Source organism: Protopterus annectens, chromosome 9.part0 (assembly GCF_019279795.1).
Source record: "Protopterus annectens isolate FY-2018-M chromosome 9.part0, PAN1.0, whole genome shotgun sequence".
NCBI classification, from domain to species: domain Eukaryota; kingdom Metazoa; phylum Chordata; order Ceratodontiformes; family Protopteridae; genus Protopterus; species Protopterus annectens.
Window position 1 is genome coordinate 1,804,826,907 of NC_056743.1, and position 24,706 is coordinate 1,804,851,612.

At 42.8% G+C, this 24,706-nt stretch overlaps 1 protein-coding gene across 1 annotated transcript in view; it reads left to right on the forward strand.

Annotated features, from left to right (window-relative positions):
• Nucleotides 1-24,706, forward strand: part of DNMT1 (DNA methyltransferase 1) — an 862,083-nt gene that overhangs the window by 437,994 nt on the left and 399,383 nt on the right. Inside the window, exons 21-22 of the mRNA XM_044084674.1 lie at nucleotides 4,463-4,642; nucleotides 5,769-5,990. Coding sequence (XP_043940609.1) covers nucleotides 4,463-4,642; nucleotides 5,769-5,990 — 402 coding nt within the window. The remainder of the gene's footprint in view (nucleotides 1-4,462; nucleotides 4,643-5,768; nucleotides 5,991-24,706) is intronic.

Genomic DNA, 24,706 nt, shown 5'->3' on the forward strand with positions numbered 1-24,706 from the left:
GCTACTTAAATATCTCTACTCCGAGATCTCACTCCGCAGAAAAAAATGGCAAACATGCCCTTGTTTCATGACTGCCTGTTGTAACCTTAGTAGTGTTACTTTCTACCTTGCTATACTACAAAACTCGTATTAGTGTAGTGACGTGCAATCTCTTGGTTGATATATCTAAGTAGCAGAGGGTGTGGGGGGTGCACCCCCCACATGGGTGCAGGGGGGCTTGCCCTCATGCTCTTGGTATAAAGTAATATGCTTTGTCTTATCTTTGTTTCTCTGTGTACTTTTACTTGAATATAGTCAGTGTTTGTATCCTGTGTTCAGTCTTTTGAGGTTCAGGATTTTGAATTTTCAGGATTGAGTTTTCAGGATGTTAGTCGTATGGGATTTGAGACCCTGTATATAATATGCAGATCCAGCTGGTAAGAATTGTATAATTTTGTAGAAAACATGTAATGTTGCAAAAATCTAACTGTGTGTTAAAAGTTCAGTGGTGGCATAAAGGCTGATGCAGTAAATCCACAGATGGGTTATAGTGATATCAGGAAGGCTGACTGGTGACGGATGATTCCTTGCTACCTTACCTGGTAAGGGCATATAATTTACCAGCTCATGCAGGTAAAACTGCTTTATTTAATCAAATTACCCAAAGCTGGTATGCCCCTCGTATCTCCTGTTTTGATACTTCATTATGTTAATTGTGCAGTATGTTTAGCATACAATGTTAGCGACCATGAAAATATTAGTTGCATGTCTATCACCACCTTAGAGACCATTTAATGTGCAGCTGGACTTTGTCCAGATGCCAAAGTTCTTTAAGCTACAATTTATATCTGATTTACATTTTTCTGCCTGGGTGAAAGCTCACCCATATCACAAATCAAGTTCTATAACAGTTAAACTTGTATTTTAATTTATACCTAGATTTGGTGTACCTTGTACTATTGATAGCTATCGGGGAATTATAAAATTTCCCTGACTAGAAAGTTGTGCAAGATGTTTAATACTAAGTTTTTTCGCTGTCCCAACCATGCAGTGTCATCTTGATTTAATAGAGGATCAATAGTACCCTTAAAAATAAGATTTCAAAAAAATTGTGCTGAAACTTACCTTAAATGGCCAGAGGCACTTCCTTAGCCTTGTAGTGTGCATTAAATACTAAAAAAAAAAATTGACCACCTATGAGATTGGGAAGACCCATGGCCCTTCTAGCTACTCCGCCTGTGTCAAATAACTCTTAACAAATGTGTTGTCTTATTGCGCAAAACTTTCATTTCTTGCAGCAGTACCGCATAACTGTACAAAAAGCTCTTCCTCAACCTCCTGGCCAACCATGTCACCAACTGTGGCCTGGTGATTGGACTCGTTCTGGAAAGAGTTAAACCCAAAGTAAAAAAAGGCTCTTTCCAGGTGCTGCTCACAACTTTTGCTGCCATCCACTGTGCAGGACTACAAACAAATACATTCTTCACATTGTAATAAGACTTGCCCTGTGAGTCGGACTAATCATCCTTGTCAGCAAAAAATCCAAGTGCAAAGAACAAATAATCTGCCCCAGTAAAGGATTAAAAAAAATCAACTGACAGCAATCCATGGTAAAGCCACTGACAGTATATACTCTTGCTTTGTTTCTGTTGCGGTTTCCTTTTGGTCAAAGTTTCCTGTTTGTTCTTTGGCAATATACTGTGGACTTTAATGCAACAAACCATTGGGAGTGTTCGCATATACCTAATCATTCTAAGCCAAAAATTCCATGATTCCAATACCTGCGTCACAGGTTACATTTAAGTCTTCATATAGGTGACACAAATCTAACTTGGCGCAATGTGACCGACTTTTCAAAGGCTGCGTCTATTCAGCTTGCAACCACAAATCATGAAGCCACATGCTATGCCAGAATTAAAACTGTACCAGTAAAAACAGCAAATGCAATGACATTAGACATGTGAGACTGCACTTATGGGGGCATTGCATGGCCATAATAAAGAATCTATACTACATTTGTGGTGGTCATGCCTACCCCTGGAAGTAAGCAGAAATTCACTGAAGAGCAAGTACTTTCAGTCTTTTCTCCTGGCTGTAGAGTCAAAGGACAAGATCACCATGCCTGCTGAAATTCTTCAAAAGGTAGAAAACCATACTTCACATCAAGATGGCAAATCCAAAAAAATTACTAAATTCAAATTGTGGTATTACAAAATCAGCTGGCACTTGACATAATAGCTGCCAAAGGGGGGATCATGTGCCCTCCTGGAAAAATCATTGTCCTTTATATTGGTGACTTTCATAATAGTTGGCCAGTTTCATAAAGCAGAGGGCCAAGGAACTAGACAGCACATCTGAACAGTGAACACTTTCGGATGGTTAGGCAATGTATTTGGTAACCTGAAAACTAGTATATTACAAGGTACCATTACAATAATTTTTTAGTTTTAATTTTTTGTTATAAAGGCTATAATTACAAAATGCTTAATATGTGCTTTAGCATTATAAGTTTAAAAAAATTAAAATAAGATTGTGTTGACACTTGTATTGTCAAATGGAGGACTGTTAAAATGTCTCAACTTGCCGTTCAAAAATGTCAGTGTTGAAAAATTAAAATATAAATGCATAATTATGGAAGATGTATTTTCGTACTAGAAGCCTTACATTTCAAGTGCCTTACAACTGCATTTGTGCTATTGGCAAATTATAGTGTACTGACAGCTGAAGGTGAAATAAGTACTTGAAGGAGTTAAGGGATGTTATGATGTAGTATGCTTAAGTCTATTTTCAAAATGCTAATTGAGAAAAAAAGTGCCAGAAATTTCTTGTAACCAGATTCAGTACACTCTGGCCTTCTTAGGCTGGGGATTGAGTCATTGCAAGGATGTCTGTAAGATGGTATGTACTGGTGTACTGAATGTTACAATGTTAAAAGATGACAAATTTTAGACTTGGTGGTCTGTGTTCACATGAAGCTCTAAGAAAAAAATGACAAGGGATGAGGACACTTAAATGAATTTATTCTCATTAAAAGTAATGCAACTTCAAAGTTCTGCATGCATGAAATTGCTAAAGATATACATGTAGTTTTTCCTTTGAGACTGATTTAAAAAGCTTGGCAAGCAGTCTCCCAGCGCCATTTATAAAATAAACCAGTACTTTGCACATCCTAAAACAGTTCTTGACTCAAGACCAAGATAAAACATTATTTGTCGACTATAACAATAATGACACTTCATTGCAGTGTTAATGTTCTCCATTCTATTCTTACATTTCGTTACTTGCTTTCTTGTTTTTCTGAGTCTTCAGTTTCTTGTAATATTTGCTACTGGTTCATTTGAACCTTCTTGATGGTAGTTGGACCTCTGCTTAGAAGACTGACTCGTTCTGTCTTTGGCATTCATTTGGATTCATTTGGATGCATAGTTTCTACAGTCAGAAAAAAATGGCTGAACAGCATAATTTTTGTGATATTGCATTTCAAAGTTAATGCAGTTATAGTTGCAGCACACTACTAACCATCGTGTCTGACCACTGCTTTTGTAAGCGGAGGAAGAAGTGGTTTTAAAATAACACACTGACCTTTAATTGCTACTGGTGCAGTTTGTCACCAGGCAAACCAGGTCCTTTGACTCCTTGTAATGTGGTTGTGGTCATGGTTATCTATTGCTTTTCAGCGTCTGCCCCCCTCCCCCGACTGCAAACACACCATGATGGTGACAGAGAAAAAAGTCTTCTGTTTTGAGCACTGCAAGCTGCTTTCTTTTCCCGTTCTGGATAACATTTAGTTTTACAGCTGTTGGAGCTGACTGGAAATAGTCTTTGTAGCAGTGATTTGATTCTCCAATGTGGCATGGTATGCATTTCTGTTAGGTTAAATTTGAGATGGTGGCTACACCCATGGCAGTTTCATGTACTAGTGTGTACCGTAGAAACAAAAAAAAAAGCTGAAGTATATTTTGCATATTTTAAATCAAAATATTTACTATTCTGGTATATGAGAACATTGCTATTTGGTGGTTATTCAGGGATGAAGTGATAATTTTTTCCAGAGCCTCTTTGCGGCCATATAGGGCCCTGGATGTTTGTATCTGATTGTTCTAACGCACTGTGTGCTTGCATCCCTTGACCAAAAACTGTATTTTATCATTTTCTACTTCATCACCTTGGAGTACTTCATGTATTTTTGGATGTGTTGCTGCTCAGTCATATTCTAGATGTAGGCAGTTCTTTCCTCTTCATCCTGTTCAGAGCTGTTATTAGTACCGATTATTCATAAAGAATAAGACTAAAGGACAGGTTTAAAATGCTTCTGTGGCTTACAGCTGGAGAGTGTTCTGAGGAGGTTGTTTACAGAGTAAGTTACTGTAGTTTTAAGAAGGTATCTTGATCCTTAAGTAGATATTTTAGTTTGTTGCACTGAAGAAAGTTTCTTGACCCATTGTCCCCCAAGCATGTTTCATTTTAAATGTTTTCTATTTAGGTTCTGTGCAAGCTGCATTCGCCTAGCTGAAATAAGGCAGAAAGAGATACCAAGAGTCCTAGACCCCACTGACCAAAAAGCAGATGATTCCAAGGTGCATTATAGCTTGGCCATAAAAAATGGCGTAGAGTACCGTGTTGGAGATGGGGTTTTCCTGCTGCCTGAAGCATTTCAGTTCAGGTAAGTTCATAAGCTCTGCTATGAATGCCTGCCTTTGAGTTTCTTTTTGGGTGATGGCCATTAATGTTAATACTCCAAAATGGGAATTGTTTATTTAAAATAGTCATCCGACTGTTTCAGTATGTCACTGAAGTCTTGTCTTTGTTTCCTTCATCCGGATAAAGCAATTGTGGAATGTCATGCTGTCACTGTAGAGGCTGTAAACTTTATTCCTTCATACGGATAAAGCAAGTGTGGAATGTCATGCTGTCACTGTAGAGGCCGTAAACTTCATTTTTGTTTCACTATCTGGTGTTTGAATATCATTCAGAGAAGGAACCTACTAAAGAAATGATAGGTTGCTGAATGTCAGTTTGTCTATTTTGTGTTTGCTGTAACTGAGCAGCAGATTAAATGGTGTACCAGTGTTCGCATGGTAGTATAGAGCGTAAGGCAACAGACACTTGTAATGGAAGTGATTTATTTTTAATATACAAATCATTTTAGAGATGTTAAAATAGAGCCTTTTTCTGTGCTTGTCCTAGAGTAGTTCCTTTTAGTGGCTCTGTGTAAGTTGGCATCTGCAGAAAGATGTTTGCCTTTAGTGGCGCTCCAGTCTTCCCCTTCCAAGTGCCAGAGAAGGTGATGGGCCACCAACAATGCAATTTAAAACGTGGGACTGATGGTCTCCTTCCCCTGATAACATAGTGACAGTTATTTGTACTTTTGTGTACTCTGAGCACTTTGGCATAGTCTGTTCAGCCTTATGTTGGCATCTACAGGAAATTGCTGTTTAATTTTACTAGTAGTCATTGCAACATTGCAAGATCACTGAAGGTCTTTTCTTGCCCCCAAGAGAATTGCCTTGTTCCTTATTCCAGCTGCTGCCCAAAGCCATGTATTCTGGCACAGGTGGATGCTCCCCAGCATTTTGGTGAGGGGGTGACTGGTTCTCTCCTAAGATTCTAATCAGTGTCATCAGATGGCTGCAGTTTTGGGCAAGCAGCACTGTTATGCAAATCTGCATTTCTTTTCAGGTGCTTAATAACCAGAGCTAAAATCTTGAAGCTTTAAAGAGCTGGTCAAGAAGTGAAGCACTGATAACTTCTGTCAAATGTTGTAATCACGTTTTTGCTTCTGATTGTAGTGTGAAGCCAGCAAGTCCAGCTAAACGACCCCAGAGAAAGGATGTGGATGAGGAACTCTACCCTGAATATTATAGAAAATCTTCTGATTACATAAAGGGCAGTAACCAAGATGCTCCTGAGTCTTTCCGGATTGGTCGTATTAAAGAAATCTACTGTAATAAAAGAAGCAATGGAAAACCAAATGAAACTGATATTAAAGTTCGTATTTACAAATTTTACAGGTTAGTATGCTTTTGTATGTAGATATTTGGATATATAAAAATTTCTCCATTTTACAGGAGAAACTCGTTTCAGTAAATGTACAGCCTTTGTTTTATTTCAAGCTTGTCATTTCTTTTAAAGCGCCTTAATGAATTTGTCTAGAAATTACTCTGATCAGATATTTTGATTTAGATGGGTGGTGCATTGATTAATTTGTGTGGACTCTGCAGCCTTGCTCATTTCCCTGTATGGTGCTCATTCCCTATATGGTTAACTGTTTATGCTTGCCTTGCCCAGAGGTTGTTGCTGTAGCTTCCTTGGTTACATTTGAACAGTTGCACTGGTACAGCAATTTCTTACTGTAGAGCTTTATAGAATAGAGTGCTTCACCTCCGTAATTGCATTTAACAGGAGTGGACGCTGTGCCTTCATTCTTAGTGTTCATGTTGGAACTCCTTTCTCAGGTGTGCACATTGCATTTACAATGTTTCTTTCCACACCTAGCCTTTTCAGCATATTGTTGAGTCACCTGATCATTTAATCTTCATCATGGAACTCATAAACAAAGACATTGGTAACCTCCAAACTATGGATCCCACATCGGGTTTGTGAAAGGCAGATCATGCCTCCTGAACCTGATCGACTACTTTGAGGCAATCACCAAAGCCGTAGATGAGGGTAAAGTGGTTCACACAGCCTATCTTGACCTCGCCAAGGCTTTCGACACCATCCCCCATTCTGGAATTATAGCTAAACTCAAACTAGGCATAAATTCCTACGTCACAAGATGGGTTGCCAACTGGCTCACTGACAGAACCCACACTGTAAAAGTTGCAGACTCCAAATCTGACCTCAAACCAGTGACAAGTGGAGTACCACAGGGTTCCGTCCTGGGACCGCTCCTGTTTGGCATCTACCTCTCTGAAGTACAGGCCTAACACAGAAGGCCTCTGGCTAACGAAGTTCGCAGATGACTGCAAAATAGGAGCCATAGTAAAGTCCCCAAATGATGTGAACATCCTACAGAAGGGCCTCTCTGAGACAGATGCCTGGTGTCAGAGCCATGGCCTCAAGCTCGATGCCAAAAAGTGCAGTGTCATCCCTTTGGTAAAAACTCTGTACCCATGAACTACCACATAGGCAGCAATCTACTTAACACCGAATGCATGATGAGACCTTGGGACCCAGGTGGACAGTCTCTCCTTTTGATAGTCACATTGCCACAGTAGTCAGGAAGTCCTATGTGGCACACCTCATAAAAGGGTTCTCATCCAGGAAAAAGGTCATCGTTGCCCTCTACTCATCACTCATTAGACCCATTATAGAGTGCAACGCCCCTTTTGGAATGTACCTCACAAGACATCTGCAGCAGCTGGAAAGGCCACAGAAGTACCTCACAGAGGATTACTGGACTCAAATGTCCTACACTGACCACCTCAAAAAAAAGCTTTACTCCGTAGCATATTGCCTACTTAGAGGTGATCTCTGCCTAACATATAAAGCTGTCAAACCCAGAGCTGTTTGCTACACCTAAAGAAATCCCAATCCCTCCGAGCTACACGCTCTAGGGGCCTAAACCTTGTCACCACAATAAACGGGACATGCTGGAGGGATAGATTCCTATCCCAGAGACTTTCCATACTCTGGAACAGGCTACCCATGTATGTCAAGCAAAGTTTATTAGCACTCTTCAAGAAAAATCTTTGAGTGGATGGGAAATAGGAAATGCACCCCGGGGATCACTTCTGTGTCTCTGCTAGTCAGTGGCACAGCAAAATAACTTCCTTGGGTGGCGTAAGCCAGGGAACCTTGTTGGCTAGGCTTGCGTAGGCCCTTGGGCCAATAGCCTAGTACCTACCTATGAACCTAAAATGTTGGTTACCTAGTTGACGTTCCATCTTGCTGTGCAGCCACTATTTGTGGTCTTTTTCCTGCAGGAATTTTAGGATACTTTCTTTCTGCAAGAGCCTCAAGTTGAGCTCATCTGCTGCTCCTGTTCTACCCCATATGTCAATTCCTGTGCAACAGCTCCAGACTTTGTCCTTTTCTCCCCTGAAGCTTGAGACTGTTGCTGAGTTTCTGTCAATAGTTCTGCTAATGTTTTGCTATATCTTTGTATATATTGCTGTGTACTTTGCAGTGTTTTCACCAGCCAGGAGTAATTGCATTTAATGCCCAGTGTTTCATTAGCTGTCTTGCACCCCAGACTCCATAGTATGATGTGCCACTATTCTTTCAGAGAAAACCAGCAAGATCAGCTTCCAAATATCTGCTCTACCTTTGGGAAAATGCAGTATTAGCAGCATAAGGGGACATTCAGCTATGCCTAGCTAACAAAATATCCTCTGTAGTATTTCCATTGTGTTAGTGAGCACTGGTCCCACATGCTATAACTTCAGTGGGTAATTCATTGCATCAAAACTTCCCCTCTAACCACCATAAATGTGTCTTCTGTTTGTGCACAAATATTTATTAGCAAAAAGGAACATGCTTTTAACCTTAATATTTCTCATGTTTCTTTGCCCGTATTTTACTGTCCTTGTAGATTAATATTACTTTGTCATATAACCTGTCTAATTGAATTTATTTTGCAGATTGTCCCTGTTCTAGCTCTCGTTTTCCATACGGATTTTACTGTGAATTTTCTGTCCTGAAATGTAATGTACAGCACATGTCACTTGTTTGCAGCTTGCTTAGCTACTGCCTTTGGGGCATATTTACCCTGGTCTCTGCTGTAAGTGGACTTTGCCTGGGTTGGGCTAGCTCAGTCAAGCAAATAGAATAATAATTTTAATAATGTAGATTATGTGGCTTTGTCCTTGTAAAGGATCTGTGCTTTGTAGCCCCACAATCTATGCACAGCTAAACACAACAGGCATACATTGTACCTCTGGGTACACTTTGGTTGAGGGGAGTCCGTCTTGGTGGTGGTTTGCGTCAGTACAGGTGCACAAACAGGAATGCACTGTGGCTACGTTGCTGAGTGCATCCCCTGAGCCTGCCAGTTTTTTTGCCGTTCAGTTTGGATAGCAAGCCTTGGTATTTTGATGTCAACAGATTCAGTCCATGTAGCTGTTGTATTTTTACAAAACAAAAAGCAAGCAGGCGACAGCCGGAACCTTCAACTGCAGCAGATACTGTATAAATCTGCAACGGATGATGTATAAAACGATTTTAACATTTTTCGTTTGCTCAGAAAACTTCAGATACCATTAAAAATTTTAAACCGGTTTTAATGGTTACACTCAAATCATGTCTGTCCTGACCAGTCAGCAAGAAATATCTCGCATCTACTCTTCCCTCTCTTAAAATAACATGTTACGATATGTCTACATTCAATAATTTCATATGTTTAAGTCCATCTACTATGGTGCGTAGCTACATCTAACAGCCCAAGCCTCTTTTTACATTTTTTAACCAGGAAAGTCCAACTGGGTGTGAGCCTATAAATATATATATATATATATATATATATATATATATATATATATATATATATATATATATATATATATATACACACTAAAGGACAAGTTGTACATGTAAATAACTATTGTTAGAATTTTAACAGAAAAAAAGAAAAATTAAGCAGTGTATTTGTTAGATTTTTAACAAAAAAAGAAAAGTTGAGCAGTGTATACAAGCATGTTGACAAAATAAGTGCAACAGTTTGTAAAAATACAAAGTGATATTTTGTCAGGTAGACTGTTTAAAGTACAATGGTATAGGACCAAAACAAGTATAAGAAATGTGCTGAAGAAATGTAGCATTTTGTCAAATAGAAGGTTACAGTTGGATATCAGTTTTAATGTACAGAATTGAGGATCATGGGTGAATGTGTGCAGATTAGTAGAATGTCTTGCCTATAGGAGCTGCTATATTAGGAAGATAAAATTATGAATAGTGTGGTTAGTAGGATAGAGTGAAGGAAATCAGGAAGGCGATGATTTCAGAAAAAGGTTAATAGGTTCTTAGTGTGTTAAAGTAATAGGAAGGTAATGTTATAGTTTTGGATAGTAGAAGAAAATAATCAGTGTGTTTTTATCCTAGTAAATTATCCTATTAAGTTGCCAGACTTGCATGTTCATTGTTTGTACAATCTTTGGGAAGACCTCCGGCAGTTGATATACAGAAAAGTTAATTGTAATTAGCTTCTAGTTCAGAATTTGATTTGATCAGCCTGTTTGCCTACTGTGATACTCCAAGTAAGGCACTTAACCAGAAACGCTGTTCCTGCATCAACCCTGCAGAGGGACACGTGCATCAAGTGGGCTTATTTGGTAAACAAGAAAAACCTATGCAACAACTTCCTCAGGTTAGAACCTCATGCTGGCTGAGTCAACAGCAAAAAAAAAAAATGCATTTTCTGTTCATACAGAGAAGATGGCAAGGGTCCTCATTGCACCAGAATGATACTGCAGTGCAAAATGATTTTCAACAATTGGCTAAGTTTCTGGTGTCCTAAGAGGATCCAGTATCCGTCTGCTTGGGATGACATAATTGACTGACCTCGATACTACCCAGAAACCCAGGGGTGACATTGCAGGCCATCTGTGGCAAAGGCTCTTGCCACCACCTCTAGTGTCTTTTTTAGGTGGTGTTCCAAAGACCAAATTACCACTCTGAGGGTCATGCTGCTCAATGCTACAGGTCTAAATCTCAAGATGCACTCGCTCGAAGCACTCCTGAAAATGGAGAACATCGACATTTGTGCTGTAACGGAGACCTGGTTTAAAGCAGCAGAAAGCACCCCTGCACTACCAGGCTAGAACTCTTTCCACACCTGTGAGCCCCAGAACCATGTACTGAAGCTGCAAAGGTGGTGGCGTCTCCATATTCATAAAGGATATGCACGCCTCCAGACCAGTAGCCCAGCATAACGCATCTGAGATACTCCAGGTACAACTAACATTGGGTAAGACAGCGATTTAAGGTTGTAGCCTGCTATATGTCCCCAAGCATGTCCCAGGACTCTCATTCCAATGCACCCTGGATCCTACCCAGCACACTCGTACTAGGTGACTTCAACTACCCCCCCATCAACTGGGAAAACTATGCATGCACCAATGCACTGGCCCAACGCTTCCTGGAATTCATAATTTCCAATGCCCTGGACCCAGCTCATTCTTACCCCATTAGAGGAAGCAACATCCTTGACCTGGTTATTACTAACATGGGCAACCGTTGCTCTACACCAAGAGTCAATTCCTCCCTGGTTGGATCCAACCACAAACTAATCCCCATGGAAATCCACATCTCACCCACACCCCCCGCAAAGGTATCCACCATGAAACATTTCTCCAAAGCTGACTTTGGACTCCAAAAACAGAGGTGGCTAACTTCACAGCACCCATGCCAATGGAATAGTTGCATGACAGCCGAATCATACACCAGTGCACCGTACGAACACTTGCATAAATACATGGAACTTGCCATACCCAACAGAACCAAGATGCTCTCCTGCAAAAAAAAAGGAAGCCAATCTAGTGGCTCTCTGCCATTAATAAACTCTACAACAGAAGGAAGAAACTGTTGTAGCAAAAGGAAATCCCAAGACTGGAAAAATTCTCATTGGCCTCAACAAAAAGTTGAGATCCCTTATCAAAACCTCCAAAGCCAGGTATGAAGGCAGAATTGCGGCAGACACTTTAAAGCAACCACAAAGCCTTCTATAGTTATCTCAAGAATCTCTACGCCAATACCTAGATTTGCTCTGAGTTACTGCACATGGTACCTCATATATAGAGTCGGATATTGCCAACATACTGGCTGACAGATGCATTACTGCAGCACAGGTTAAAGCTGCATTGTCCAAGGCCAAGAATACAGCTTATGGGACCAGACAATATCCCTGGCTGTGTTTGTGAATTACAAAGTGAACTGGCACCACATCTATGCGCCCTGTTTACTCGCAGCCTTTCCTCAGGCTTTGTCCCTACCAAATGGCGCACTGCTACAGTACTCCCTCTCCATAAAGGAGACCCTTGAAATTATCACCCCATTAGCCTGACGAGTGTGATATGCAAGGCTATGGAGCGCATAATCATGGACCTAATTAACAAGGATATAGGGACTCTCCGAACTCTAGATCCCACGCAGTTTGGTTTTGTGAAAGGTAGATCAAGCCTGCTCAACCTGGTTGACTTTTAAGTCAGTCACCAGAGCTGAAGGTAAGGCAGTTCATATAGCCTACCGCGATCTGGCCAAGGCCTTTGGTACCATTCTTCACTCGGGAATTATTGATAAACTCTCCAGACTAAGCATCAACCCCTATATTAAGTGGTTGCAAATTGGCTCACAGATGGAACCCATAGTGTGAAAGTAGCAGACTCCTAAGTCAGACTGCCGACCCAGTCGTGAGGTGAGTCCCACAGGGATTGGTCCTGGGTCTTCTCCTGTTTGGCATCTACTTCTCAGAAGTCCAGGCCAACATGGAGGGACCCTGGCTGGCTGACCAAGTTTGCAGACTACTGCAAGCTGGAAGCCATTATTAACTCCCCAAGTGATGCAAACATCCTACAGGAAAGGCTTTACTGAGACCAGTGACTGATGTTGAAATCATGGCCTTAGGCATAATGCCAAAAAATGCATCACCTTCAGGAAAAACTCTGTTCCCACTAATTTACCACATCAGTGGGAGTCCACTGAAGGCATAAGAGATCTGGGGACACAGGTTGACAGCAACCTCTCCTTCGACCACCACATTACCACTGTGGTCAGAATGTCCTATGTACCAAGGGTTTTGCATCCAGGAAGAAAGGTCATTTCTCTCTACTCTTCCCTCATTAGACCAATCCTAGAGTATAATGCCCCATGTACCTCACTTAGACACCTGCAGCAGCTGGAGAGGCCACAAAAAAAATACCTCACTAAAAGGATCCCAGACCTTAAACACATGCCCTACATAGACTAAAAAAACCTCCAGCTATTCTATTCTCTGTCTCATATAGTCTAATAAGAGGTGATCTCTGCTTGACTTACACAACCATGTCTGACCTAGTTCTGTTAGAAATGCTACAGCTGTAGAAATCCCAATCCCTCCACACCACATGCTCCAGAGACCTCAGCATCATTACCACTATCAACATAACATGCTGGAGGGACAGGTTCATAACCCAGAGACTGCCCATGCTCTGGAATAGACTTCCCCGTACATGTCAAGCAGAGCACCTCACTGGCCCTCTTCAAGAGAAATGGAAAGCTCACCCCCGAGATTCACTACAGTGGCTTTACTTGTTAGAGGAACTGGGAACGAACGTTGGGTGGCACAGTGCCAGGGCACTTCTATGGGTTAGGTTTATAAAGGCTGCAGGGCCATTAGCCTAGTACACACCTATGAACTGTGGGTGTATGTAAAGTCATTATCACAAGAGCAAACGTTTGGAGAGCATCTCTAGGTCAGTTAAATTGTTTAAATGGCATTTGGAATTGCTCCAGGTGGTGAGCTTGAACTTTCTAGCAAAGACTAACCACTTTTCTGCTTTCCTTGAGGGTATAGGGATTCTTGTGGTTCTGTAAGGGTGTTTATCATAAGATCATAGCTGCAATAGCCAAAGCTATTTGAGGAAGTATCCCGCCAAAGATTGGGCTGGCCAGCTTCCAAAGTTTTAAGTTACCTTCCATGTGCCCTAGCTAGCTTGTGCAGATCTGTAGGAAACTAGTGGCTAGGCCACCAAAAACTTGCTGCTGAAGTACGCTCCTCTGCGGGCTTCAGGTCAGCTGACTAGTAGTTACTCAAGGCTATGCAAACAAGATCCCCAAAGGAGATGTATACACGAGATGTAGTGGAAGGTAGAGTTCTTCACTGACAAATATTTAAGCTAGTTCTGCTTCTTAAATGGTTAATGAAAGTTTTACTTCAGAATCGTTCCTTGAAGGGAGTTGTCTGATTATGTAATTTTTATAAATAGAATATCGACTTTTCTCACGTTTTGTACTTTTGGGGTGGGAGCAGCTCAGACTTGGGTTTTGTGATTTTAATTTTACCTCAAGCTTTTATTCAGTCACTGACTTCTAATCTTATCTAACTACTTGTCAGACACCTTTTTTTGGCTGACATCTGGTCCTGGGTCCTTGCAGTGAGTCCCTTATTTATTTTTGTAGGTAAAGGTGTACAGCTGTTGCATAATTGTTGAGGATTTTGATCAGACTAAAACCCACTGTTTATCCCTCCAATGTTCAGGCAATTGAGAATCCCTTTGAAAGCATACCTGTAACCAAGTTTGGTGCCCCCCCCCCCCCCCCGTTAACAGAGGGAAGGAAAAGCCCAAATACATGCGAAACCTAACTCATCTAGCAGTAAATGGCCTTACCTCAAGGGGTTTGAGTGATTCCTGTCAGACAATACTTGAAAAGTAAATTTTTATATCATTTTGACAGTTTTGTGCATCTGCAAGTGTGGGTGTTATGGCTATTAATTGCTGTAACCGTACTTTTGTATTGGAGGACATTTCTGAGCTGATGAGAGATTGTAGTCTTTCATAAGACAGCATTTAGAAGTTGAAGAGGTCATTCATATGGCCCATAAAGTGTTTAAATCATTCCATTAAATTTGGTTATAATTCTGTAGATGTTCCTGTCGGAGCTGCTGGTAGAACAGCAGTTTAAATGATGCATGCTTGGCTCAGGATGCATCCTTTTTCCTGATGTCTATGATCACATTCTAATTTCCTGTGACAGAAAATCTTTCTGCTTGAAGACCTTGCAGATGTTGGAGCAGTGCTTTTTGTAACCATCTGCCTGTTTTTCTACTGGATGCAAACCAGGGCCTATCAGGATAAGTCAAAGGAAACCTTTGCAAAAGGGCAGGTGGACCAGGAAGAAGCCACGCTATACTACAAAGAAGTGAAAGGCATAACACCTTTTAATGTATTTAACACACACACACCCCCCACAGTACTGACTACGAGGCAGAATTCCCTTCAACTCTTGGATAAAATTTCTTAAATCTCCACGGCTCAACCTTTTACATATTGGATAAAACTCTCCATACTTCAACCTGATGCATATTGGATAAGAAAAATAACACCATCATAATAAACTGGCAAAACTCCCCGTTCTTCAGCAGAGCACCTCCAGCCCCCAAAAAAGTGTTACAGTTGGACCACTGATAAACAAGATACTTTTCTTATGCAATGAATACAGCAGGTACTTCCCACAGAGGCTTTAACTGTAGGATGTTATTTTGTCCCATCTCCTTCATTCTTCCAATGATGGGTTGAAAGCTGATCCTATTCTCCACCTCGGCCGAATGCTTGGCTGAAAATCTCAAACTTGGCTCGTGGCAAGAAGGTATCCCACAATGCAGTGGTGTAATTCCGCAATCTTGTTTGCTGCTTTACGAGGTTGGATGTGCTCATCTTGGCCGTGGCTAAATTGTGATATATTTTTCTATTTACTTTTGTCAAAATTTGCTAGTTTTGCATATATTTAGCTTTATAATTACTAGGTTTAACTAGTCTTTGCTGCTTTTGTTATAGTTTTTTTCCCCTCTTTAGCACGGCTTCGCTTTCTATGCCCCTTTGGGTATCCAATGTAGTGGTTCGTTGTGTGTCTTCCTAGCTTGTTTAAGTTAGAGTGTGTTACGCCCATTTAAGTTGGAGGGCTTGTACTGTTTTATTGTTTTGTATGGAAATTAGAACTGTTTTAGTTAGAGGTTCTAATTTTCTTTCCCTGGTTGTTGCTCCTTGTATTGTCATGTAGTAACCTTTAGCATATTGGTCTTTGCTAATACATTTTTGTTGTTTTTTCTATAGCTTAGGTTCTTTAACAATGTCTAAAGACAAAAAGAGAGAGCATAAGACTTCGGGCTTTAAAAAAGTCCATCACAGATGGACAGTTTGTGTTTATTGCCTTGGTGCCTTTCATCTCCAAGAAGACTGCACCTTCTGTCATTCATTTAGTGCTAGAGTTCTTCAGGAAAGAAGAAGCAAACTGATTCTAAAAGGGCTCTTAAAGCCTTTTGAGGAAGCCATTCATAGCTCTTCCTCCTCTGTCTCCTTCCTCAAAAAAAAATCAAGACCATCTCCAGCTACATCGGCTCAGTTGGAGCTGCCAGTCAAACTCCCAAAAATTTCTTGGCCACTACTTCCTTGGCTCCACAGTTCTCTGAGCCATCCGGAAGTCCTTTTGGTTGATGGGCCAGGTACTTCGGCTCCAAAGCCTTTGGAGCCACAAGATACCTCCACTCGGAGCTGGTCCATCGAAATTTCACTTTTCTCTGACCTTGAGATCGCCAATCCTCCATAGGTCTTTCTCCCCTGTCTTCCAGGTCTACAAGAAGTTTATCAAATGACTAGACTCCTAAAGTCGCCGGCGCTGACAAAATTATTCTCTGCTCCCACCCATTTGGTTTGAGTCCACTGTGACCACTGTTCCTCCTCTGAGCCAAGCTGGTCCTTCGGAGCTGAGTGCTTGGTACCACTTACTGTGGACCCGTCTGTTCTGGAGCCCCCTTCGGTGTTCATGGAGCAGGCATCTGCTCAGATTCTCTATGCGCCGCCCGGTGAGTCTGGGAGCCGGGGTTCCTGGTTGACCCCGGGGGCCTTCTCTGCCCCAATCTTTGGTGCCGAGCTTACCCCTCGGAGCATCTGCTCTGGTTAGCTCTGCTCCCACATCAGCCTCCGGTCCGATCTCGTTTACTCCTTTGCCTTCATCTTCTGTGAGTCGCGGGAGTCTTCGGAGCCTGCGGGATCTGCCTTTGAGCTGATGAGTGTGTTGTCTACCCATTCAGCACCACAGGAGGATACCAGTACTAGTCCCCCCAAGGCACCGGCTGCAGTCTCAGCACCACCCATTCCTCAAGACAGCAGAGACCCAGAGCCTCACACTATCCCATTGGGCGAACCCCTCCCATTCGAGGCCTCCCTACAATATCCTTCTGAGGCGCCACCTCTGAAGAAAACCTGCAAGAGGAAACATGTTGACTCCCCAGATGAGTCCATCACTTTAGACACTGACCTCTAGTCAGAAGGGTCCCCACTGTCGTCTTCTGACCATCTTATTTGCAGGTATTCTACAGATCCTCAAGCAGAGAGGCAGCTGGCAAACCACCACCCCTTCTGATGGGTCAGTGTCCCCGAAGGCTTTCAGGTCTCAACCTTCAGCCTCCTGGGTGTCTCCGCCATTCGATGAATTAATGGACCTGGTTAGTTGAGAGGCGTGAGTCACCTGACACTACGGAACCAGTCCCTCTGAGGCCAAACAAATTTTTGTCAGCTCCTTTGGGCAAGGAATTCCTAACTAAGGGAGTACCTGTAGATGCTATGCTGGTGGCAGCAGCCACCAAGAAGGAACTTGCAGAGACTTCCTCATCTGTTATTCTCCGAATAAAGATTCTCTTAGGATGGACAGATGAGGGAAGCGTATCTTCAGCGACTTTTTTCACTGATCGCTGAACTACTTAGCCCATTTTACGAAGCTATAAAGAGATCTCCTGAAAGAGCTAGGAGATGCTCTACAAGGTTCATTAGCTGCAGGGGTGAATGAAGAGGTCTTCCAGCTGTCCACCTTTAAATTCCACGGTCAACTCCTCCGTGAGGCTCATATACGCAGCAGATAGAGCGAGCAAGGCAGTGGTTCCGGAGTTTCCCTTAGGAGACTCTCCTGGATGCGCTTGTGCAATTTTCCAGAGCCCTTTAAGTTTACCTTTACTAATGCCCCTTTTGATGGTTCCTCACTCTTTGGACCCAAAGTAAGACGCGCTAACCCGGTGCGAGCAGGATGGGAAAACTCTCTGCCGTTGGAGTACGTTATTCCGTACCTTCAAGACCTTATCCCAAAAGTCAGAAGAGCGGAAAGATGTGGTTCAAAAGATCCCAGAGATTTTTTCCAAGATGCACAGGGTGAAACATTCCCTAGGGGCAGAGGGGGAGATAATAATGGTAGACACCACCCCAGAGGCAGAGGGGGCCCGCAAAACCAGGGTAACCGTGATTCCTTTCGCAGACGCCCTTAACGCTTCTGAAAGGCCTGACTGCGCTACTCTGGAGGCAGACGGGGGACGTTTATCAATGTACCCAGAAGTCTGGTGAAATATCTCAAATGACAAATGGGTACTAAACATAATATCCAGAGGCTACTCCATCCCTTTTTCCAAACCTGTCCCACAGACCAAAGCACGTCTGGATGTTTCACCCGATCTAAGGGAACAAGCAACTATAGAGATTCAAAAGTTGCTCCACAAAAGTCATCCAAGAAGTCCCCGCAGACCAAATAGCATTCTAACTTCAGATTCTTTTTAGTACCAAAAAGAAAAGGGGACTGGTGGCCCATATTGGACGTAAGCAAGTTAAACAAATCTGTCAAGTCAATGTTCCGAATGGTGACACTGCAGTCGATACTTCCCTTTTTAGGGAAAAACAATTGGATGTGCTCAATGGACCTTAAAGATGCTTACCATCACACAAAAATGAACAGGACATCAAGAAGGTACTTTATCTTCCAGCTGAGAGCTATCCATTACCAGTTCAGAGCTCTGCCCTTTGGTCTCACTACAGCCCCCAGTGTTCACCAAATGTATGGCAGTAGTCACGGCTCACCTGAGACTTCTAGGATTCCATGTGTTTCCCTATCTAGACGACTGGCTCGTATCTGCCACCACCAAGCATCTACTCCTACAAGCCAGGGATCGAACGTTGGATATCTGCAATTAGTTGGGCATTGCAGTAAATTTTCAAAAATCTGCCTTGTTGCCCTGTCAACATATTACATTCATGGGCACAGATCTAGACACTTTATCTATGGTAGCACGTCTTCCAACAGAAAGTTATGGCACTCGGACAGCAGATACTTCACCTCCTTCCCAAGGACAAAGTGAAAGCAAAGGTAATTCTATGCTTATTAGGAACAATTGCCTCCACGATTACACTGGTTCCTCTTGCCAGAATGCACATGAGGATTCTTCAGTGGCTATTATTCTCCCAATGGTCACTTCAAGAGCTCCCAATGTCTCATCTGATCAGAATAACGGAATCTTGCAAGAACGACTTGAGATGGTGGATACACTCCACTCATGTGACAATGGGCAGACTGTGTTCCACTTCAACCAATAGCTACAGTGAGCTTCCCAAATTGGGGGGGGCATTATCTGGGAAGAACAGTCCAAGGTACATGGCAGGAACACTAGGCTCACTTGCATATATATGCTGTAGAGATGAGAGCAGTGCTTCTTGTGTTGCAAGCACTTAAAGACTCTCACTCTAGGGACTATTGCGATCCAGTCAATGTCTGTGGTTTGGTACATAAGCAGGGGGGAACCAGATCTTACCCCCTTTGGCGAGAAGCCCTAAAAGTATGGCAATGGGCTGATGTTCTTCATCTCACATTGCTGCAGTCCTAACACTTGGGTAGTCCGCTGTCCCAGTCGGCCCGAATACCAAAGTATAAGGCTGACGTCGGTCAAGGCGCATTTGTCTGACATCAGGACGTCAGGGTACAAATGAGCATGACCGACGTCATATCCTCAGTCTTTTTTGCCGCATGGTCCGATGCAGAAGCAGTATTGCGAGTGCAGGTTGGCGTTCTGAAATTTTCTGAAGTCGGAGTTTCAGACCGAATCAAAGTTGGCTAAGTACCCGCTAGAATATTTTGGTTTTTCTTGCCTCAGTATTTAACCGGATGTCAGAAAAAGTGAATAACTGTATTTCTTGTGGGAAACAGATACCTCATAGAGATTACCATACATTGTGTATACCTTGCTTAGGGCCTGAGCACGACGTTGTTGGCTGTCGCTCTTGTGCTAGATTTAACAAACGCACTATTAAGAGAAGATTAGATTGTGCCAGGTTAGTTTTTGGGAAGCGTAATTACAACATGCCGTCGGATGCTCCGACGCCCGCTTCGTCTAAAAAGCGCAAGGACAAAGCAGCGAAGCCTAGGGTGGAAGAACCGTCTGTCCCGGACATCTGTTCTTTAGAGGGCTCGGTGGAGCCGGTGGTTCTACCAGAAGTTCCTTTGGATTCTCAGGGAGAGACTTTACTGTTACAAGATGTGTCCTCTCAGGAGGTAGGCCAGGCTGAAGGGGCTTCTCAGGTAGCTGTTCTCCCCTCCCTTCCTAAGGTGGTTAGGCCCTCCCCTTCTGTTTCCAAGGCTCCTTCTAGAGGCAGGCCAGGGTTAACTTCTGTGGGGGTCTCCCCTAGTTCTTCAGGGTCTCTGCCTAAGAAACATATGCTTAAAATGGCAGAAGATTTGATTACTATGATTAGAGGTTCTATACCCCCCCCTGATAAGAGGCCTAGGGTGGAACCTGAGCTTGAGAGTTTTGAGCAGTGTTCGGAGGCTTCTGAGTCTTCGGCTGAAGACTTGCAGGAGTATCCTCCTTATTCTGATTCTGATGTAGATGACTCTACACCTTCAGCTTCTCCTCCTGAGGATTTTTCTTTTTCAGAGACCCTTCATTCCATGAGGGAGCATTTTAAATGGGAAGGTCAAGATTTCTCTTCTAGGAAAAGGCTTAGGGAATTTTTGTTTCTACCCCAGCATAGGCCTTTAGCTATACCTCCTGTTCTGGATGTGGTAGAGGATGTTTTTGCAGAGGCTTCCCTGAACCCTGATTCTTTGCCTCCTGCCCCAGTTAAACCGGACAGGTATTATAGGGTGCCTGAAGCTCATAAGTATCTTTTTAAGAGTCCTAGGGCAGACCCAGAAACTGTTTCTCAGGGCCCTAAAGGTGTTAAGGCTTCTGTTGTTAAAAATCCTGTTCCTTCTGATAGAGGCAAGGGCTTTGGATAGATGGGGGAAAAAGGTGTATACTTCTTCCACTTTAGCCATGAGGGCTTTGAATTGCCAGTTTCACATGTTGAAATACCAAAATTATCTCCTTTCACAATTGAAGTCTAAGGTAGATGCTCTGGCGGAAGGTATTGAGTGTAAAGAGTTGCAGGATTTAGTTCATGTTTCTGAACAGGTGGGTAAGCATTCCTTGCAATGTGGTTTTGATGCTGTACAGGCCTCTTCGAGGGTGGCAGCCACTGGTTCTGTTCTTCGCAGGCACGCCTGGCTCAGGGATCAGAATTTAGCTGAACATGTAAAGACAAGGATTTTAGATGCTCCTTTACAATCTGATGTGTTATTTGGTGCGCCTGTGGACGCAGTTTTAAAGAAAATGGAGGACAAGGCTAAGTCTATGCAGACTGTTAAAGATTTTTTGCAGGTTCAGCCTCCAAAGTTTAGTAGAAATTGGCCTACTAAGGGGTGGACTTATCCTTCTTATGATTCTCAGTCTAGGGGTAGATCTAGACGTGGTAGGGGCAGAGCTCAAGGTTCTTTTAGGCCTAGAACAGGCAGTTCGCCTGCCCAGTCTTCTGGTGAGGGCAGGGGTCAGTCCTTTCGTAAGCAGACCCAATGACTTGCCTTTTCAGCTGCCAGAGCCTTCTCGTCTGGCAGCACCTTTGGGAGGAAGGCTGGCACTTTTCAAAGAAAACTGGAGTGTTATTACCCAAGACAGATGGGTATTGGATATCGTTCACCACGGTTACAGGTTTTATTTCCATACCTTGCCTCCTTTCAAAGGCATGCCAGACATTCCTCCTATACAAAGAAAAGAGGCTCACAAGCAAATTTCTCTGTTGCTCCAGATAGGGGCCATTCAGCCGGTTCCTGTGCCAGAAAGGGGCCTAGGATTTTATTCTCGCCTGTTCCTAGTACCAAAAAAGGGAACACGTGGAGACCAATTTTGGATTTGTCTATCCTCAACACTTATTTGGACATTCCCAAGTTCAAAATGTTGACGTTAAAACAGCTTTTACCTCTGCTGGGCAAAGATCACTGGATGGTAACTTTAGATCTCAAGGAGGCTTACCTTCATGTGCCTATCAGACTCAGGTGCAGGAAGTATCTGCGTTTCGAGCTGGAAATTCCCATTATCAGTTCTCTGCATTGCCCTTTGGCTTATCTACTGCCCAGAGTATTCACAAAAGTTCTGGCTCCAGTTGTAGCTTTTTTCAGGCTAAAAGGAATACAAATCTATCCTTACTTGGACGACTGTCTGATTTTGGCTCAAGAAAAGGACGAGCTTCTTCAGCATCTGGAATATGTGATAGCAGTGCTAAGATGCCTGGGGTATTCTGTGAACGAAATAAAGTCCAGTCTAGTACCCTCTCAAGACATGTGCTTTCTGGGTGTGAGACTGAATACAGCAGCCCAGATGACCTTTTTAACCCCGGACAAACAAGAGTCTATCCCTTTACTTCCATCAACTATCTCATCAGTCCGTGCTGACTGCAAGGACAGTCCTTCAAGCATTAGGGTTCATGGCATCTTGTATTCTGGTGCTTCCCAATGCCAAACTGCATATGAGGAAGCTACAATGGTATCTCAAAAATGTATGGGCACAGCACTGCCAGGATCTGGACACTGTCATTCAAATAATACCTTGCATTCAAAAGGAATTTTTGTGGTGGGCTCAGGAATGTCACCTAAACAAGGGACTCTCTGTGACCCAGCCAGAGGAGAGTCAGATTCTAACGACAGATGCCTCAGACATAGCTTGGGGAGCTCATCTGAATGGAAAGTGGATACAAGACAAGTGGCCTGCCAGACTACAGCATCTACATATCAACATGAAGGAGATGTTAGCAGTCCAGTTTGCATTGATGGCTTTCAAGGAGTTACTTCTTCCAGGGCAGGTGTTGATTCTAACAGACAACACAACTGTCATGTGGTACATCAACAAGCAAGGGGGAACACATTCTTATCCTCTATGCAGGCAAGCAATGATTTTGTGGGAGACTGCGCTCAGCTTGCAGCTTACTCTTCAGGCAAGGTTTCTGCCAGGAGCACAGAACTCCTTAGCAGATGTATTAAGCAGGCGAATCATGGATCCCCACGAGTGGAAACTGGATCTTCATGTATTTCAAAATTGACAGTGCCATGGGGAACACCAGACATACATCTGTTCGCCCCTCCACTAAACCAACAGCTGCCAAAGTTTTGCGAAAAGTTTTCATCACACAGCTTGGAAAGTGGATGCTCTTTCGTTCAGTTGGGAAAATCTTCATGTGTATGCCTTTCCACCTCTGCCTCTCCTCCCAAAGGTACTCCTAAAGGTCAGACAAGACAAGCCAAGGATGATTTTGATAGCTCCAGATTGGCCTCTGCAACACTGGTACCCATTACTGAGGAATCTGGTAAGAAAGCCTCCATGGCCTTTACCTTTAATTCCACACCTTTTGTCTGAGGGATGGTCATCTACTCAATGTCAAGCTTCACTCTCTTCATCTAACAGCCTGGCATATTCTGTTTTGAACCACAGCAGGTCTCAACTTCCTCAACAAGTTTTGAATGTGATTATGGAAGCCAGAAGACCTAGTACACGTAAAGTGTATGCAGAAAAATGGAAGAGATTTTTATTTTGGAGTGCAGCAAAGGATTTGGATGTTTCTGAGCCTAATTTGAGTGTGGCTCTTCAATATCTTACTGAGCTATTGGACAAAGGTTTGTCTTTCTCTTCCATTAAGATTCATGCTGCAGCAATTTCAGCTCACTATGATTGTGACCCACCATTGTTTTCTCATCCTTTGTTCAAGCAATTTCTTAGAGGGGCAAAGAATATAAGACCCCCACGAAGAGCTCCTACTCCTGCTTGGGACCTCAATTTTGTGTTGGAGAAACTTACTCTACAACCTTTTGAGCCTCGCGGCTACTGCTGAGTTGAAATACTTGTCATGGAAGACTGCTTTTTTGTTGGCCATTACTTCTGCAAGAAGGGTTTCTGAATTGCAGGCCCTTATGGCGGTGGAGCCTTTTTTGATTTTCATAAGGATAGGGTATCATTACGTACTAATCCTTCATTTATGCCTAAGGTGGTTTCTAGTGTGGCTTTAAACCAAACTATTCATTTGCCTACTTTTATGCAGATCCCCAAAATAGGGGAAAAGATTTTGCACACTTTAGATGTACACAGGCAGTTGCGTTATTATTTAAGCAGGACTAGGTATTTTAGGCAGTCTCAGCAGTTGTTTGTTTCTTTTGCTTTGAGTTCTCAGGGCAAGCCTGTGTCAAAACAAACTATATCTAAGTGGATTGGGTTTTGCATTGCATTCTGTTACTCCCATCATGGCAAGGAGATTCCAGCTGGGATTAGGCCTCATTCCACTAGGGCTACTGCCACTTCAACAGCATTTCTAAGGGGTGGCAACTAAGGATATTTTGGAGGCAGCTACTTGGAGTTCAGTGCATACTTTCTCCAAGCATTACCACCTTCCTCTCTATTCTAAGTCCAGGGCTGGTTTTGCCACTGCTGTGTTGCAGGGCATTTTGGCAGCTCCTGCTTCATTATAGTTTAGCCATCCTCCCTTACCTCTGCTTTGGGATTCTACCCAAGTGTTAGGACTGCAGCAATGTGAGATGAAGAACATAGTACAGTTTTGTACCTACCATAAATGTAGATGTTCAAGATCCACATTGCTGCAGTCCAATCCTCCCTCCTTCCCCTCTGTGTTTAGGGGTGGTTGTGTGGGTGAGGTTCTATTTTTTGTACATTTGTATATATTGTACATATTTTAGGCACAGGAGTGTGTTGGTGTTTTTTGGTTTTGGCCTTATCTTTTTAGGGTCTTCTGACATCTGGGGCAAGAAAAGACTGAGGATATGACGTCGGTCATGCGCATTTGTACCCTGACGTCCTGATGTCAGACAAATGCGCCTTGACCGACGTCAGCCTTATACTTTGGTATTCGGGCCGACTGGGACAGCGGACTACCCAAGTGTTAGGACTGCAGCAATGTGGATCTTCGAA